Source organism: Manis pentadactyla, chromosome 4 (assembly GCF_030020395.1).
Source record: "Manis pentadactyla isolate mManPen7 chromosome 4, mManPen7.hap1, whole genome shotgun sequence".
Classification (NCBI taxonomy): Eukaryota; Metazoa; Chordata; class Mammalia; order Pholidota; family Manidae; genus Manis; species Manis pentadactyla.
The window spans coordinates 7,426,128-7,444,242 of NC_080022.1; the positions used below are offsets into that span (position 1 = coordinate 7,426,128).

Sequence of the window (18,115 nt, forward strand, 5' to 3'; positions counted from 1 at the left end):
CATTGTTCTTCCCTTCTGAGGTAATCAGCCTTCTCTGAGTTCTTAAACTGGACTTAACACAAAAATTCCTGTCTTTTATACAATTACCTCTCTCCTGTTTTTTTCAAGGCATATTTAAAAAAACCTTTTTAGCATGTTGAAAAATACAAAGGACCCTACTAAGTGCTCAGGTTTTTGTTTTAACTGTAAAATTTTCTTGGGAATTTTTGCTGAATGCCATAAAACATTGGCCAGACTGATACGTATTATTATTGAGAAATAAACGATCATCTTTTATCCCTTGCTGTTGCTATAATTCTTAAGTTCTAGGATACCAAGTATTAACACAGACATGTTTTAGAACTGCCATCTAGAACAATTATAACTTGCCTTTGTATTACAGTGTGTCTTTGTCTTGGCGCTTTATTGCTGTTCTTTCTTACGCTGGTGTTCCTTCCTGTCTTTTTTCTTCCTCTGCTCCTTTCCTTCTTTTCCTCTTTTTCTGCCTTCCCTTCTTTCTGTCTCCCAGATCTGAAAGATTTTCAGAACAATAAGCATAGGTACTTGCTAGCCTCTGAGAATCAACGCCCTGGCAATTTTTCCACAGCATCCATGGGGTCCCTTACTTCATCTCCATCTTCCTGCTCACTGAATAGTCAGGTGGGCTTAACATCTGTGACCAGTATTCAGGAGAGGATCATGTCTACACCTGGAGGAGAGGAAGCTATAGAACGCCTAAAGGTAAGTAAGAATTCAGATTGAAAGGTATTCTGTGTAGCTCCACAAGGCAGAATTAGGCCTAAAAATCACTGAGATTTTGGTTTGACATATGGAAGAACCTTCTAACTCTCAGAGGTGTCCTGAAAATGGAATTTGCTGCTTTCTAAGATAATTAATTTCTTTTCACCAGAGTGCTTGAATCTGACAAGGCCTGACAGAGATGAGAGAGATGCATGGGGCAGCTGGCAAGCTGGCCATGTAAAGTAACTGATTGGTAGATACATCCTTTAATTCTGGGGTAGTTTATGAGTCCCAGTTAAATTGTTTAGTTAGAATTTAGCTGGAAACTAATTAGTTGGGAACATTTGGTTTCACTTGAAGTTGGAATTCTGTATAGAGCCATGCTTCTGTTAGTAAAATAAATACACAATCAAAAGAAAGTTTGAACATTGGAGTAGCTGTACCAGGTTTATTCAGAGACACAAGAAATAATGTCTTCCGGAAGTTTGTAGGAAGTCTTGAAACTGTGGTCACTGCTGTGGAAGGGCTGCTGCCTCCTGTGCTGGTGCACATGGGCTCACGGGCCTTAGTGTTGTGCGCTTGAGTCCTTGGTGTGCGGGTCACCTGCCGTGGCACCCAGCTTTGCTTTCCCAGCCTATGGCTGGCTCTGTTGGGTACTTTGTCATCTGAGTTTGGAGCAGCAAAGCCTTCTGACTCTCAGGTTCTTCCTCCCCCCTTCGGTGACTACAGAGAACAGACAGTTCTCCTGGTGGTGCCATCCATCAAATCACTGTGACAGCATCACAAATGCTTTCTTCCCCTCTGCTTGTCACCTCTAGGGAGAAAGTTGGGGCCATACGTTTTGGCCTTTGTATTCGGTAGTGATAGGGTAGGGAAAACAGGAGGGCAAAAATATTTCCAAGGACCTGGGAAGTTGCAGTCATGCTGCCAGTCAACAGTCCTCTTCCCTTGCAATCAGCATTGTTCCTGACTGGGCTCTTGGGAACAAACGAGCGGCTGAAAAGGTTTGCTGAGCCTTTTCACCACTGAAAAGGGAGTGTAGCTTGATGGCAGATGCTTTCGTTTTCGTTTTCAGGTGAGGTCGATAAAGGTTTTATGTGAAGAATGGGCTTCTGCTCCTTAATCAGCCTGCCTTTTCAATTGGCATTTTACTCACTCCAGCATCAGATAATTCAGAAGCACAAGTAATGATGTTATTTCTTCCTTCAGAAGAAGTTAGTGGAAAATGGGGAAAGTTCTGAAATACCTGACAAAGGGCGAGGACCTGAGAAGTCTCTTCATTAAATGTTGCAAATCAAAGGGTAATTTCTGCAGTTGTAAAATTAACTTTGAAATCTTACTAAAGACATGAGTGAAGCCCTGTGTGGGAAGGGTTTATTCATTCATTTTATCACAATAGGTATCAGTGATAAAGGTGCTAAGCAGGGTTCTGTTCAGGTCAGCGGCGGGGAAATGCAGGGCTTTTGTGACAAGGCAAAGTGAAATCTCCCACTCACTGGTTAACATGAAGTGTTCTTTGTCTTTGGGGGTTTTGAAAAATCTTACTATTTGCTTATTAAAGTGTTAGTGTACAAATGTGATTATACTTCCCTGTAATGTACATCTTGGTGTAAAAGAAAAATTCTTCTTGACTGAGACCAACTGAAAATAACATTGAATATTAGGAGTCAAGACATGAACCAGACTCTTTAAGAAGTAGGTCACCCAGTGTCTTCCAAGTAGTTTCTAGGGAATAACACTGCCATTATTCAGGGAACCCTCCCCCCAAACTCCCTACTTCCCACCAAAAACACAAGAAAATGAAAATGTATTACTTTCATCAGCAAATAAATCTTTCTGTTATTCTCCTTTAAGCCAACATAAATGAAATCTTTATTTTCCCTAGCCCTAGAAAATATCTGCTTTATGGTTTTGCATTCAGGTTTAAGGTTTTAATACAGCATGGTAGTTCACTGAAGCATAAGTGCCATAGTTCTATCTTGTGAATGGTGAGAATTCCATTCCAGGAGACCTGCATTTTAATGCTGTAGGCAGATAACAAAACATCTTGCATCCACAGTGCAAAGCATTGATTTGTACAGTGAAAATGCTTGAGAATTTCTCATTGTTGAATGTGAGGGAGGTGTATTCCTAAAACTGCAGGATTAAAATACTGTAATGGAAAACAGGAATAGAGAAGGTTAATTCATTTTCCTAACGTTTTATTTCCCTTTGCTTCTCTTTATTTTTGACTTAAAAAATGATCGGTTGGTAGAACATTTTTACACAGGATGTTGCTATTGCTTCATTGTTATGGACGAGACCCATGTTTTATACCTGTCTTGCCAATGGGTTTCAGCCCCGGGCAAGTTCGCTATGGATTCAATGTGACCAAAGAAATTGACAGTAAAATGTTCTTTGAGGTGAAAGGGTTTATTACGCGGCTTGTTCTCCCATAGATCAAGCACTAGCGTCTCTGCCTCTGCCCAGAGCACTGGGCCGAGCTCTCTGTATAGCACAATAATAGCTTATTGCCTAAAGGTGTTGAAGCGGTAGCCTAGCAACAGGCCAGTTACATCATCAGGTGGTTTAAGTTCAGTGAGGATCCTGGCCACAGGAACCCCAGCTTCCCCACATACCCCATTATAAATTTCTTGAACCCTCCACAAACCTCTCTGGCAAAGAGAGTGAAATATAATTGTTTTCAGTTTTCAGTTGCAAACTGAGTTGAAGTGTATGTATCCTTGATTTGGATTCCTGTTCAGTAACATTTTAAATATGTAGCTACGGCTACTGTGTGGTGGCTCTGGTGTTCATTAGTCTGGCATCACAGTCAGTACTGAGTGCCATTGCTTAGGCTTAGGCTATAAATAGCCACAAATATCCATTACAGAAACACGCAAGGGCAGCTCCCGGGCCCCACATTTGGAACTCACTTGTGGAGCATGCTGTGTTCAGTACAGTAAAACCTTGGCTATCTGGTGGCTTCAAGGAATGTTCCATGTAGTAAGTGTTAACCTTTTAAGTATCACAATTTCAACTGTACTTTTTTTCATGGAAGTGTTCCTGACATGTTCTGTGGATATCTTTGCACTGTAGTTGAGTCATGCTGAAGATGTAAAATTGTGTTTAGCATTATTAACTAGTGCTATACAAATAGCTAGACATACCAGATGTGAGACCAGAGTTGAAAGATGCCTGAGCCCAACACTTCTTGGAGCTTAAAAAAATTGTTTCTTAAGTTACTCCGTTTTTCGGATTTTTAAAAAAATGTACAGTACCTGCAGGAAGGAAGGAGCCTTAAAGTGTCTCCTCACCTTCTCATTTTGGGTGGGCTCCGGGGGGCACTGGACACCAGCCTGCTGGGCTGCTATAGGCTGATTTTGATGACTCCAAGACTGAAAGCTGCCTTTGTGTTGGACATCTCTATTTTGTTTATACTAAATTTGTTATTCAGAATTTAAGACTATTTTTAACTTAATTTATGGTGAGCTGTTTTGTAAAATCTTTTCTTTAAAGCCTACTGGTTCTGCCTTAATTGAAGAAATAACACCAAGAGTCAGGAAACCTAGCTCTAGATCTGGGTCAGGGAGTACTGTGGCCTCAGGCTAATTTCTTAGCTTCTCTGGTCCTCTGTTTATCTCTAGAATGGTTCTAGAATACATGGCTTTTTCCAGCACTGAAGTTTTGCTAATATGACACTTAATATCATTTTTTTTTTACCTTTCTTCAAAGTTTTAAAAATAGGTTTGTAGACAACATAAAAATTGCAACTTGAAGCTATAATGAGAACTAAAAGGCAGTGTCTTACTCAGTTCACTCATTAAATCTCTTTTCTACAAAGAGATCATGTTCTGATTTACCCTCCAGGTGGTGAGTAAAATTAGAGAGGTCACATTACAGTTGGCAGCAGAATGGTAAGAAGATTCTTAGACAGTAACTTTGCCTCCTTGGGGTGAGTTTACAGTTACCCCAAAATAGAATAGCTTTAATAGAGCCAGATAAACCTCTGCTCTTACATGAACTTTTTCTGGAGATAACCAACCAGGAAAAAAATACATACTTTAGGTATCACATGGGTCAGATTGTCTTCCATAACCAACATCAGTGGCTTGTGGGCCACACATACATGATTAGGATGAGTCTGCATGCTTGGGTTTGAGCATCCTGTTGTCCTGTTCCTTTGCTTTCGAAGTTGTCACTTTGGGATTATAAAGGTTTCTACCCAGATGTCTTTCATAAGCCTTAATATCCTATAGGTGATTGTGCTGGCTTGTTTTGTACTTGCACTTTGATAATCATGTATAGAAACAGTTAACATTACCCTGGTACAGTTTTGTTGAAGAGCATTGGTGGTGCTTAACTGACATGCTGCCGACCACTTGGTACCTGTTACACTTCCTTTCCTGGCCGTTCCACTCTTTGCTACTGGAATTGTGTGAGTTTTTCTTAGTTGCTGGCCCCCTAGCATGGCATGTTGGTTCCACTTGGCTTTGGAGTGGCACATGCACTACATATTAATCATTCCTATTGGTGGACTGTGGAGAGATGCCATTCAGGTAGCTGTTTTAGTCTCTCAGCCTCAGCATGTGTTCAGAGGGTTAATGAAGGCCAGTTTAGGTGGTTTTTATCTCTTTCCCTCCACCCTCTCCACTCCTGCTGAAGACATGTTCCAGCTTTTCCCACTTAATAACCAACTCCTGTCTGAACAGAGTACCTCATAAGTGGCCCTGTTATATCGACCTTATACTGATGCCTGTGCCCTTCAGTTTTGCTCTACCTCACTTAGTTAGTTGTTCTTCCTCCTTGTCCCCCTCCTCATGGTGCTCTGCGGTTTGTTTCTCCTGACTTCTGTACTCCTGTGCTTTTGCAGTTGCTACCTTGTGCTCTCAGCTTTTTCACATGTGCCCATGTCTGTTCCAGAAAACCACACTTATCAGTAAATAGATTGATTGTATTGTATACTCACAATTTCTTTCTATGTAGATAATTATGTTTTGGGATCCCAGAGACTTCTTAAATAGCCTTTTAAAGAATCATACAGTGAAGTATTTTATGCACTGTTCAGATTTTCATCCCTAATCACTACCATTACTATTGTCTCATCATTGTCATCATCATCATTATTATCATCTGACTCTAATTTCATCTCCACCATCAGCATTTGCTCCTGCTTTTTGTATAGGCTCGTCCCCTTTTTGGTACTCCTCCTTTCATATTTTTGCCTAGTCAGACCCTACTTGTCCTTCACTCAGTATGAGTGTCCCTCGGCCCAGACTCACCCAGCCCTCTAGCAGCCTGTGAATATATCAGTTCTAGCACTTTGCACACTGTTGTTTTCTCCTACATACCCGTTCACAGCCCTTGAATATGCTGCTCTAGCCTCACTGTTGTTCCTGGAAAATGCCAGGCATTTCCTACCTGTGCCTTCACATACCCATGTGGTAGCTCCGGCTCTCCTTTGTCTCTGCCATGTAGACCTTGTCCGTGAGCCTTGGCCTGCCAGCTACACTCCAGACTGCTCTCACCTATCCATTCCCCTACATTCTTCCCTTCCTTGCTTAATTTTTCTCCAAAGCACTTATCACTGTCTGACATTCTAGATATTTATTGATTAAAATTGATTGATTATTTAGTCTATTTACTAAAATGTAAGTCTCATGAAGGTAGGAATTTTGTTCCTGCCATATACCTAGTTGCCTAGAACAAGTTACTGCAATGTAGAGGAGGAAAAATAACCTTTCCTTTTACCCTTCTGGGTTCTTAGCTGGAGCCCCTGTAACAAAAGGCAGATTAACAAGAGAAAAACATACAACTTTATTTAGTGTTAAGTTTTATGTGACCTTTTAGTCTTCACTAGGAAATGGAGACCCAAAGAAGTATTAAACCTGATGAGCATTTTTATGCTGGGTTTGATGAAGAGTGAAAAGTTGTAGAAAACTGTGATAGAACAAAGGGGTAAGAATAATAAACTGAAGAAAAGCCTATTTGTTCAGATTCCTCGTGGGTTTTCCCTGTCAGAGATATGGAGGCTCCTCTCCTCGAGGTGTAGGGAGGGCACCTCTCATGAGGGTCTTAAGTTGTGCTTCAGGAAGAGATTAGACAGTCCTTCCTGTACCTGCTATTTCTTGAGTAACTTCAGCTTAAAATATTCAGAATACCCAAGTGCCATATTTTTGAGGGGCATGTACTGAGCTCCATCAGTATTATGGTGAACTTAACCAAAAGCAATGAATACCTTTGGCGGCTTTATTTTTTCATAGAGAGTGGCTGTCAGTGCCTTGCATTTTGGAATGTTAATATTACCCTTCTTCCTACACATACATACACATGCACTCACTATTAAGAAGGTTCTTTTATTAGGACTTAAGGGAATTGATACATCTGGGACTGTTTATGTGAAACCTAGTCTTTATGATTCTTTATATATTACAAAAAATATCATATTAAATTCTGCCTCATATCCTCAGGGGGCATCATCTGCTTCTTGCTGTCCTTTCTAGACATGGTATGTTAAATTATAAAACTCTCTGCCACTTTAACCATGGACTTCTCTCTTAGGAATCAGAGAAGATCATTGCTGAATTGAATGAAACCTGGGAAGAAAAGCTGCGCAAAACAGAGGCCATCAGAATGGAGAGGTCAGGAAGTTAAACTCTGGGAATGTTTCTGATTTTTCTAGGAAATTTTTATTATTTTCATAGTAAGAAAAGAGAGAATAGAAATTAAAAACAAAGAACCTTCCCTTCCAAAACACAAAAAATAAACCTGGCTGGGAATTTAGGGCAGTGGAATTTGTACTCTCAAGTGAAATTCACATATATAAATGTTGTTTAGGGAGTCGTATGCTTAAATAGTTTTACTGTGTCATACATGTTGCTAGGGAACTATATAAAGATGGATGATATTGAAGGGTAGAGTTTTTAATTTGCAAAAGAGTGCCTTTGATAAAGCTCTCTATGCATCTTTCCTCCCCAGGCTGTTCTGATTGTTGTCTTTCAGAGTTATCTTTTCAAAAACCTCCTTGGTAAGAGGTGAAGTAGTCTCAGTTGCAAACTTTTAAAATCCCTCTCCTCTCTTAACCTCTTAGTTCTTTACCCTGAAGGTGAACATAACCCAAAATAGTGCTTTATTGGAATGAATATGCATTTTAAAAATTCCAGTCTCTATTTTCCCCCTTCATGGAAGATGAGGCAGAAGTGAGTTAATATTTGATATAGTGAATGTATTAAATAATTAGGATTTTCTTGTTACAGAAATTTTAAGCTATGGTTGTTGAAGCAATATGATGGGGGCATAGGAATAACATTTGAGAAAATCACATTTATAGACAGTACTCCGTATATCAAAGTTACTTTCTGATTGCTTTCTTAGATTTTGAAGAAATTGTTCTTTGAGTTAGTTGTATGACCTTAAGGAATATCCCTTTCTTCCTTTTTTTATATTAATAGACATTTGTAAACTATTGTCTACCTCCAAAGTCAAATGAGACAAAAGTTTTTAATTTGGATGAATGTAACTTTACCTAACATAGGAACATAATTTATTTTGAATGTGCTGTTTCTCTTAAAAATAAGTCCTCATTAATATGGGATTCTTTCACATTTGTATTACTGGACTTCAGAATGAATAGTTGTGTTTGCTCTGCACACTCTGTTTTCCAGTCATATTAGATGATCTGATTGACATTTGGCATTGATAATTGGATGTGCTCGTTCTTTTTCTAGAGAGGCTTTGTTGGCTGAGATGGGAGTTGCCATTCGCGAAGATGGAGGAACCCTGGGGGTTTTCTCACCTAAAAAGGTAGGAAACAGTGTAGTGAAACTGAAGCAAACAGAAACCCTTTTCATTTGGTGTGGTCACTGAGGTGCTTCATGTCTTTCAAGACTCACCTTTTCTCCTCCCTTCTTTTTATCTTGAGACTTGGCTTAATTTCAGATATTTCTGATTTCATCTTACAGTACAAGGGCAGCCTCTTTCTAAAATTCCTGTCATATTTACTGTTTACAAAAGAAAACCCAAGGCAGTAAATAGTAACTTTCGATCATGATTCAGTATGTTTATCATCTTCGTTGTTGCTTTTTCTTCAGTTCCCAGTGTCACCTAGCAAACCTTGTTTCAGTTTGGCTACTCTTTCTCTGTAGATTTTCCCACAGGTTCCAGCAGCCCTGATTTATAACTCTTTGGAAGCAATTTCAGCTGTTCAGGTTTGTGCAGAAAAATACTGCTGCTGTTTGCTTCTACAGTTTGTGTTAATAGATAGCCACTGTACTGAGTAACGCATTTCCTGTCCTCATCCTTCTAGCTGCCTCTGCTTCTTTTTCAGTTTTTTAATAAGAATGACTCCAGTAGTTACCTTCCTATTTACATGATCTTTGTTGTTAAATAGTAGGTCCTTTTAGCTAATTAGAATATTAAAAGTTTTTTTTCTTAGTTGCTTCTTTGTTATTGTGAATTACTGGAAATCTGTTATCAAATGGTTATTTTTGTGTGCTTATTATATGACAATAATAGAACATATATATACTGATGTATGGGGCATGTACTCCACACCAGTAATAAATGAATGATCCTTCCTTTCAAATGACCTCACATTGGCTATTGAAGACTTCAATATCTTCATGCAAGGGTCTGAAATGATCTCTCTTTAATTCAGCATAGAATTGGTGGGAAGTTTTATTGGTACTTTTGTTTTATGCAGTGTAAAATATTCCTGTGCTTTTGCTTAGGATTCTGGTTAGGTTTTTCTGTCAAGGTCACATAACTTTTTTATAAATTCCTGTGTTGTTATCAACAGAAAAGATTGATTTAAAGACATTTTAGATAATATTGTAAAACTGGAACAATAATATAGTATTTTACATGTTTATGTTCCCAAAGGTCAATGATTTTCAGTTTAATGTTTTTCCTTCAGTGAGGTACTATTTATTCAGATAAATTAATTACAGAGCTTTTAGCAGTTACAGGTTTGGTAGATTTTAGGTTGGGCCTTTGCATGTATCAAGTTTTTTTTACAGTTATCTATGTTAATTATGTGGGAAATTTTTATGACAACTTATAAAAATGTGGCATGTAACACAAATCATAAATAACTTGAATAAGTGTCATGGTATAAACAGCACAGACTTCCAAATAAAGATACCTGTTTGCAAAGTTTATTCTTACTTTACCCGCTTGCTTTAACTTTCTAGACTTCCTCAGGAAAGAAAGGGATGTACCACTGACCACATCCAAATCAGTTTTAGAACTGGTTTCTGATATGTCAACTTGATTGTGATAACTGTTGTGCAGTGTGTACACCTATTGGGTCAACACATTGCACATCTCACGTGCAATGATTAAAAAATCATGCTTAGCCTCAGTATTTTATCTGTCAATCATACCTCAAAACGGGAAAAATACTTTTAAGGCAAGGGAAAAAATAGCACCTGTTTTGGGGACTCCTTTTTTTAGGCCAGTGTCATGATGGGCTTTGAAGAATGCGGTCCACCAAGGGCTTTGACTTTCTCCAATCAGCAAAGCTCTTAAGCCACAGAGGCACATGCTGCTTGAAAAGATGTAGAACTTTTCCTAACTTATTTTTTATCATCTTTTGCATTCCCTTTTCTTAACCCTCTCATCTGACTTTTCTTTATTTTTCCACACTTGCTGACGTTATCTTGGGTAGGTTTTGACCCCAAGACCATGTGACTTAATTTTGGATTCCAGTGGGGTATTTTCACCAAAGAAGGTTGGTTTTTAAAGGATTTTAGAAATATTAAAGTTAGATGAAGGGAATTTGTACAAGATTTGTGTATTCATGAATGTCATTAACTTTAAGTTCTTTAAAGTAAAGACTGATAAACTGAAGACAATAACTGGGACATGGAAGAACTGATAAAAATTATAGAGGGAAATTATGGGGATGTGGGGACATTTTTATAAAGTAAATGAAAAATTAAGTAGTTCTTTAGATTGTAACGGCCAAAAACAATTTCCCTTGTACTTCTCTGAGTTTTTGGCTGCAATCCCTGTAATAAAAGACATATTAACAAGAGAAAAGCAAAGGTAAGTTTTTTAACCTATTACCTCATGTACACATGGGAACACCCAGGGGAAAATAAGTAACTTCCTGAGATGGCTTAGAATTCTGGCTTAAATACCATCTTACTAGAGAAAGGGGAGCAGGGAGGTGGGTCTCTCAGAGGAGAGTCCGTGATTGAATAGATGGAAGGAATGATAGTTTGTGACAGTTTGTCTGAGTATGGTGTCCACTACTAGTTTCCTTGTCTGTGACAAGAGTCACTCTTCCCTGGCTGATGAAATGCCCAGGGGTGGATTGATGACCATTGAGTTCCTTCTGGAGGATCTCTCTGTAGGCAGATAAGGGGGATTCAGAGAAGGCCTCTCCCTGCATTTGTTGTTTTCAAGTGCCTGCAGCTCAAAGTCATGATATGTCAAAGCAGCATATTTTGGGGTGGCATATTATGCTAACCTTGAAGATTTTTGTCCATGTGTTTACAAAAATTTTGACTAACCCAACCGGAAAACCAGACTGTCCTAATTTTTCTTTTGTATTTGCCATACTTTGACCTTATCAGGAATTGGATCTTGTTCTTATCCCAGAACTCATGTTTTTAAATAGAATGCTTTAGTGCATTTGGGAAGGCCTGAAGAGAGTGTTTTCTGTTAATTATGGAACTGCAACTAGGAGCCAAAGAAGTCCATCTTCTAGGCACTGTGGGTGACCTAAAAGCCGTCAGCCTCCTGTAGGTCCCTATTGTCCCTGCCTTCTCATTGGTACTTACTCTGAATTAATCATCTGTAACCTTTTTCAGACCCCACATCTTGTTAACCTCAATGAGGACCCACTAATGTCCGAATGCCTGCTCTATTACATCAAAGATGGAATTACGAGGTATATTTGTTTCTTCTTTTGGTCCCTGAGTGTTTTCTTTTCTCTTAGATGATTGAATAACTAGAAGGAAGTTGTTAAAAATCTTTTGTAATGATTTGCTGTTTTTCCTGTCTGAAATAGTTACAAACTGTCTTCTCTACTCTTCCCAAATTATGTAAATATTTTAGCCAGCTAAATTGTTAACATAGTTTTTCCCTAAAAGATCCTAAATAAAATCCTTCTAACATCTTAAATGAATTCATTAGGGGGATTAGTTCACTCATGTCTTTTTGTAATGCTGTGTGAATTATGTTGGTATATCATTGCTCTTTGGTTTCTTATTCTGATGGAAGGAGGCTGATCATATATGAAAATAGAATTTGCAGTTGAAAGCCTCTGATAAAAAAAAAGCATTACTTTTTTGCGTGTGCCAAAGAGTATTGCTTGGGAAAAAGAGGTTCATTGTTCGCGGTGCTTTTTGTGTCTGAATTTCCCTGGGAAACACTTTCTTTCCCTTGCGTTCAGGGTTGGCCAAGCAGATGCTGAGCGGCGCCAGGACATCGTGCTGAGTGGGGCTCACATTAAAGAAGAGCATTGTATCTTCAGGAGCGAGAGACATAGTAGTGGGGATGGTGAGAATTCCTGGTGCAGCCTTTCCAACAACCTTTTCAGTCTGTGTTATTAGAAATCCCCAAGACTTGCCTGTCTATTTCAGTAATACTTTCTCGTATAATCTAATATTTGAAAATGGAGAAACCTAGGCTGCTTAGAAATTCAGGGGCAGACATAACTACTTTACATAAAAATAGCCTGAACAAAAGGAGCCCTTTTGTTACTGCCAAGAACTGAGCAAGACATAGGCAATTAGACGTGGTCTTGAATGTTCATTATTTAATAGACAAATAAGAAAGGAGCAAATATCATGGATAATAGGAGACTTCAGGGCCCTCTAGTCTTAACCCAGTAAAATTTGTTTTTGTCTACAAGGGAAGAAAAAGTCAATTTTGATTTTTGCCTCAACAAAGCAACAACACTCTAATGGTATTTTGTACTATATAATTAATTCCTTTCTTAATCAAAATATTAGCTTTTGATCTTAAGTTTTACCTACATCTCATACCTAAGATTTCCACTGGTTTTCAGTTTTTTTTACAGACTGAACTGTCAGATACCACCAAAACTACCATTTCCTATCTTCTGTGGTTTGCCAAATTCATTTAAATGCTTCTATCTTAGCCACAGCCCTAATTCTGGAGCCTTAAAATGAATTATTATGTACATGCTCAGCCACTTGGTTGGTTGCAGGAGTCTATGCTAGTTACCCTGAATTCTCATAGTCAACTGTTTTCCATTATTTTATTCCAGTGATTTATGATGCTAATATTAGTTTGCATTCCTCCTAGTAATCGTGACCCTAGAGCCCTGCGAACGCTCGGAAACCTATGTAAATGGCAAGAGGGTGGCCCAGCCTGTTCAGCTGCGCTCAGGTGAGACTGGGAGAGATTTGAAGTTCCCAGCAAAGAACACAAAACTTGTGTGAGCAACTCTTTTAATTTTGACTCTTTGCTGAAAGGCTGATGTGTGATAGTCCAGCATTAGGACTTGTGTACTTACTTGTAGAACTCTAAAAGCTATCTTTTTGCATTAGGGAAAGTGAAGTTATTAACCAAGATCCATACTTATGAAAAATCATTTCTTAACCATATTTCTGTTTTGTGCTAGGAAATCGCATCATCATGGGTAAAAACCATGTATTTCGTTTTAACCATCCGGAGCAAGCACGAGCTGAGCGGGAGAAGACCCCTTCTGCTGAGACCCCCTCTGAGCCTGTGGACTGGACATTTGCCCAGAGAGAGCTTCTGGAAAAACAAGGAATTGATATGAAACAGGAAATGGAGAAAAGGTAATGCACAAATACGAAATGGCCCACATGACTATCACTCCTTTTAAACATACAGTAGTGTTCATGGCATAGCTCAGTGATTTCACAATTGATTCTTTCCTCTCTCACTTCCTTTTTCCCTGTAGGCTACAGGAAATGGAGATCCTGTACAAAAAGGAGAAGGAAGAGGCGGATCTTCTCTTGGAGCAGCAGAGGCTGGTAGGAATCCTTATCGATCTGTTTGGGAAAGGGTGGCTGGCTGTCACACCACCCTGCGCCACAGATGAGCACTCCCCAGATGCTTACCCAGCCCTCGCTGATCCCATACACCATTCTCTCATTTCCTTCATGGAGAACAAACTCACATCTCCTGGTAGCCTTAGCCTGAAAGACTGTCCAGAAAGGTGCTACTTTGTGCCTTTTATGTCTTATAGTCAAATCTTTACTTCTATCAAAACCAAGTGCTTTTTGAGGAAAGAGTGGGAGTTTTTCTGGTAGCCCTTGCCTCTCGGTAGTGGAGTTGAGTATACATCAGTGGTGGTTCTTTTAATAATATACTATTCTGAATATTGAATTTGGTAGGTGTTTGCCTTGGTTTTGTTTCTGACCACCCGGTAGTACTAATTCTCTGCTCTGGGCTGACTTGGGGATTGTTCTTGTGCAGACTTTTTTTTTTTTTTTTTTTTAGTTAAATTGTGTCTAAAAGTGTTCCTGCACAGTTGCATGTGTTAATCCTTTTCTGTTCCCCTGCATGGAGTCTGAATTCTCAGTAAGGGTCGCCGTGGCATGTGCGATGACTGGAAGCAAGGGCAACAAAATCAGCTCAGAGATGAGAGGGAAACTTGGTATCTCTTGTTTGAAAAAGAGCTTGGGTGAGCCACTGGTTTAAGGTTGCAGCTTATAATGCTAATGGATTGAGCATTTATGATGTTAATTGATGTTCCACATTTAATAGAAACTAAATTCATAAATAAGTTGATCCATTAGTTAAATTTAAGATTTATGGACTTCTTTTAAGATAAGGAGATAATAGGGAGAAAGGTGAGGTACTGGTTTCTTCCCTTAGTGTGAAGTACAGCATGTACACCGCATGTTAACTACAGCCTTAACAGCTGTGCTCTGCTTTAGAGAAGAGATGCTATTGCTACATGGGCCAGCAAAGCCAAGGACTTGAGCAAGAGCATCCTTTTCCAGGGCAACTCAGTTCTCAGGCTTGGCAGTGAGCTAAACCAGTCAGTTTGTCGTCTTGGAAATTATAATAAAGCCTGAAAAAAAAATGGATTGTAAGAATAAAGCAAATATTTGGTCTAAGATAATAGCAGTGTTACAGTTTCTTTTGGAGGCCTACGTGGCATTTAATTCTTAATGAAAACAGATTTAATTACAATGTGATTAGGGGCTTGAAAGGTTTGTGACACATGAAGGAGCCAATATCTTAGTAATGTAGTGTAATCTAATAACATGCCTCTGACGGTCTGTATGAGATAAAATCAAGACAAGTATGATTAAGCTGTATTTATTGTTAACAGTAGTGCCTTCTATTTGTGTAATGCTTTGAAATTTACAGTGAGCTTTAACATCCATGTTATTTATTTATTTATTTTTGGATTCCTGAAATAGCCCCCTTTGGTAGGTATATATGTAAATAAAATAATATTTCCTCCAGTTTATAGTTACGGAAACCCACGGTAAAAAATGCTGTCTTGCCCACTCTTAAGCACCTGTTAAATCATGGGTCTGGGCTTAAACTTAAACTTGGGTCCTCTGACTTGCTTCAGTGCTCTGTCCAGTAGTAGAGCAGTGCTTCCCACCCACTTGGCAGTCTTGTTAAAGCTCGGATCATTAGATCTGGGGTGGGACCTGATATTTTGCATTTCAGACAAGCTCCCAGGTGATGCTCATGCTGCTAGTCCCAGGCTAGGAGTGAAAGCATAATAATGGCTGGTGCTCTCTATAACCAAGAGCTGATGGTCATTCTGTGCTCTGAAATAAAGATGATGACTATTAAATAAGAGAGAGGAAATGTTTCTGAGACACATGTAGTTTCCAGTGGGCCATTTAGTTTGCAAGTAATTAAATTCTGGTTGTCAGTTGCTCTGTGTATATCAAAGCAAGGTAGGATTTTAAGAGCAGCTCTTTAAAGTGCGGGGAGGTTTCTTCCTAAGTCCAACTCTCTATTCCACTTACATTTCTGGTCTTCAAGGGGAATTGATTTCTAATGCTTTAACCTGAAGAATATCTAGTAGCAGTAACAACACTGAATGGAAAATGTATTTTTATGACCCTATATTGGTCAACCAAGAGATACATATTTCTAAGCACCTTATGAATAAACATTGAGAGGATACAAAGGAATTATTCTGTAAATGTTTATTTAATATTTATTATATGTAATCATTTTTTCATAATGACAATTAGAAAATGGAATTCAAACTCCTGAGTTTTTTATTGTGATAGTTACCCAAATGTGACACATTGTTATCTTGAGGAGCATTCTTACAGTTGGTGCTCTATTATATACCTGGTCCTTTCTGTGTTTGCCTTTTTACACATGTATTTTGGGTTCTCTCTTCTGTTTACTTCAGTTTCTTGCAGAGTTTCTTCAGGAGGCCCAATTTGCATTTGGTATTTAACGAAAACAGAAGTATCATTTAATCACATGTGAATTGACCAGACCTTAGTAGTTTTTCCAACCCTGTAATAAATGAATATAAATTACCTTAAAATCTTCTTTTTGACATGAGAGAGGATTTACATCTTGGCACATAAAACTTTGTATACAGAGTCTTTAGTGTCATGGTCAGTGTGTGATAGGGGATATATTTGAGCTATGAGAACATACTCTGTAGAGTCAATATGACAGTGTTTCAAAAAGAAAGGAAATTATGGCCACTTGATTTAATTTGAATTCTTTGGGATTTATGTAGACTCTCTTATTTATTTATGAGTTTAAGGACATAACTTTGTTTCCCAAGTGTGATATTAAAGCAATTATTAGAATATTTATTCTTTCCTAAATTAGGTAGTATTCATTTCATCCTTAAGCAATTTTAAAAGGAAAAGAAGCAAGGAAAAAAAAGTGATAGTTGTTAATTATGTGGGAAGAGTTAAAGAGAGTTTATGTTCTATAAAACTCAGTTTACATTAATGTTTGCAAGAAAGTCTACTTCATTCTCTAAAGTTTATTAGTGTCATCTTTTATCACTTAAGACTAGCCATTCTGATTTTTTAAACTAAAAATGAAAAGAAAACATAGCATAGAGTCTGTAAATGTAGCTTTCTCTGCCTTTTTAAATTAAATTTTCAAAGAGGTTGGGGTTATAAATGGGCTTAGTATCCAATAATAGGCCAGCAGAAATAATGCAAATGCATCATCTTTAAATTCAGGGACCAAATTATTGTCATTATTGTTAAAGGTTATTGTTTCCTAGAAAGTAACTATACATAGAAATCTTTGGTCTGGAAAACAAGATACCATTTATCAGTTTTGATTCATTAAAAAAAATAAAAACCTTTACTAGAGATAATTTTGTTAATCACAGCCAAGTAAAAGACTGTTAAATAAGAATACTTTCATTTCCTGGATAGTCTTACACTACTCTTACAGTAATTAGTTTCTTTTCCAAGGATCTTTATTTCCTGAATAGAAACTCTTCCTTAATCCTGTCCATCATAGGGAATTCAAAATCCAACATTGCTTTTATTTAGATCCATGTTATCAAGATTTGCTTGTGTTAGTTAAAACCCATTCGTTATTATCCAAATAGCCCTTGATACTATTAAGTTGTGAAGTTAGGCTGCTGTGTCAGGCCTAAATAAAGTTTTTGGAAGAGAGGTAACAGTGCAGAGATAGCCAGAAAGACAGTGAGGTAGAGATAACATTTGAAAGTGGATTCATTTTACATAAGCAGAATAGATGTAACCTTTTGTGTTTTATGTGTTGATAGGAAGAATTGTCATTTAAAGTGATATTCCTTAAATAGCTAGAAATGCCATGGGTTTTCATAGATAGAAAACATCTCTAAGTTGTATTTATGAAAATATTACTTGGGGAGTTTTAAATGATGTTCAATGAAAGTATATTTGCCTAGTTTATGTTCTGGAAATTTATTTCTTAAAATTTTGGAGGTGAGGCATTTATTGGTTTAAGTGCCAATATTGTGAAAAACAAAAAAGCAGACCTACTGTAAGAATCCTTTTTTTATGCTTCCTTGTTCTGTGGATAACAAACCTTAATTATACAAATGAAATAGATCAATTTGGCATTACACAAGAAAATTGCAAACCCACTGTATGCTCGTGGACAGATAAGTTTCAAAACCCTCTTGTCTTCTAGGAAAAACATTTTGGTTGATAAGAACCTCATGTGGTCTCATAATAGGGATTCTTAGCATTTTTAACATCATCCCTGTTTGCTTTTTTTCTACTCTCTCATCTTCTAACTTTTTTCTAGGGCTGCTCTTTTTAGTAAAGCTAAACAAAATGTGGCATCCTACAGCCTTACTAACCTTTGTTAATCCGCCTGCTCGTCACATCTTGTATGGCATCTGTGCTCACTCATGGGGGAAAGAGCCTCTGGAAGAAGCAACAGCAATAACCAAGGCAAATGTGGGGAAGTGGCTGCATGGTGTTAGCATGTATGGGGTGTGGATTTTACT

General features: G+C 38.0%; 1 protein-coding gene across 13 annotated transcripts in view; it reads left to right on the forward strand.

Moving 5' to 3' along the window:
• KIF1B (kinesin family member 1B) overlaps positions 1 to 18,115 on the forward strand; it is a 136,987-nt gene that overhangs the window by 53,706 nt on the left and 65,166 nt on the right. For 8 of the 13 annotated variants that reach the window (XM_036925222.2, XM_057499702.1, XM_036925214.2 and 5 more), the window contains 8 exons: positions 509 to 720; positions 7,261 to 7,340; positions 8,427 to 8,502; positions 11,517 to 11,596; positions 12,101 to 12,207; positions 12,979 to 13,062; positions 13,298 to 13,478; positions 13,604 to 13,676. In XM_036925222.2, the coding sequence (XP_036781117.1) occupies positions 509 to 720; positions 7,261 to 7,340; positions 8,427 to 8,502; positions 11,517 to 11,596; positions 12,101 to 12,207; positions 12,979 to 13,062; positions 13,298 to 13,478; positions 13,604 to 13,676 (893 nt within the window). The remainder of the gene's footprint in view (positions 1 to 508; positions 721 to 7,260; positions 7,341 to 8,426; positions 8,503 to 11,516; positions 11,597 to 12,100; positions 12,208 to 12,978; positions 13,063 to 13,297; positions 13,479 to 13,603; positions 13,677 to 18,115) is intronic. The other 5 variants (XM_036925224.2, XM_036925217.2, XM_036925218.2 and 2 more) reach the window with 1 other exon arrangement.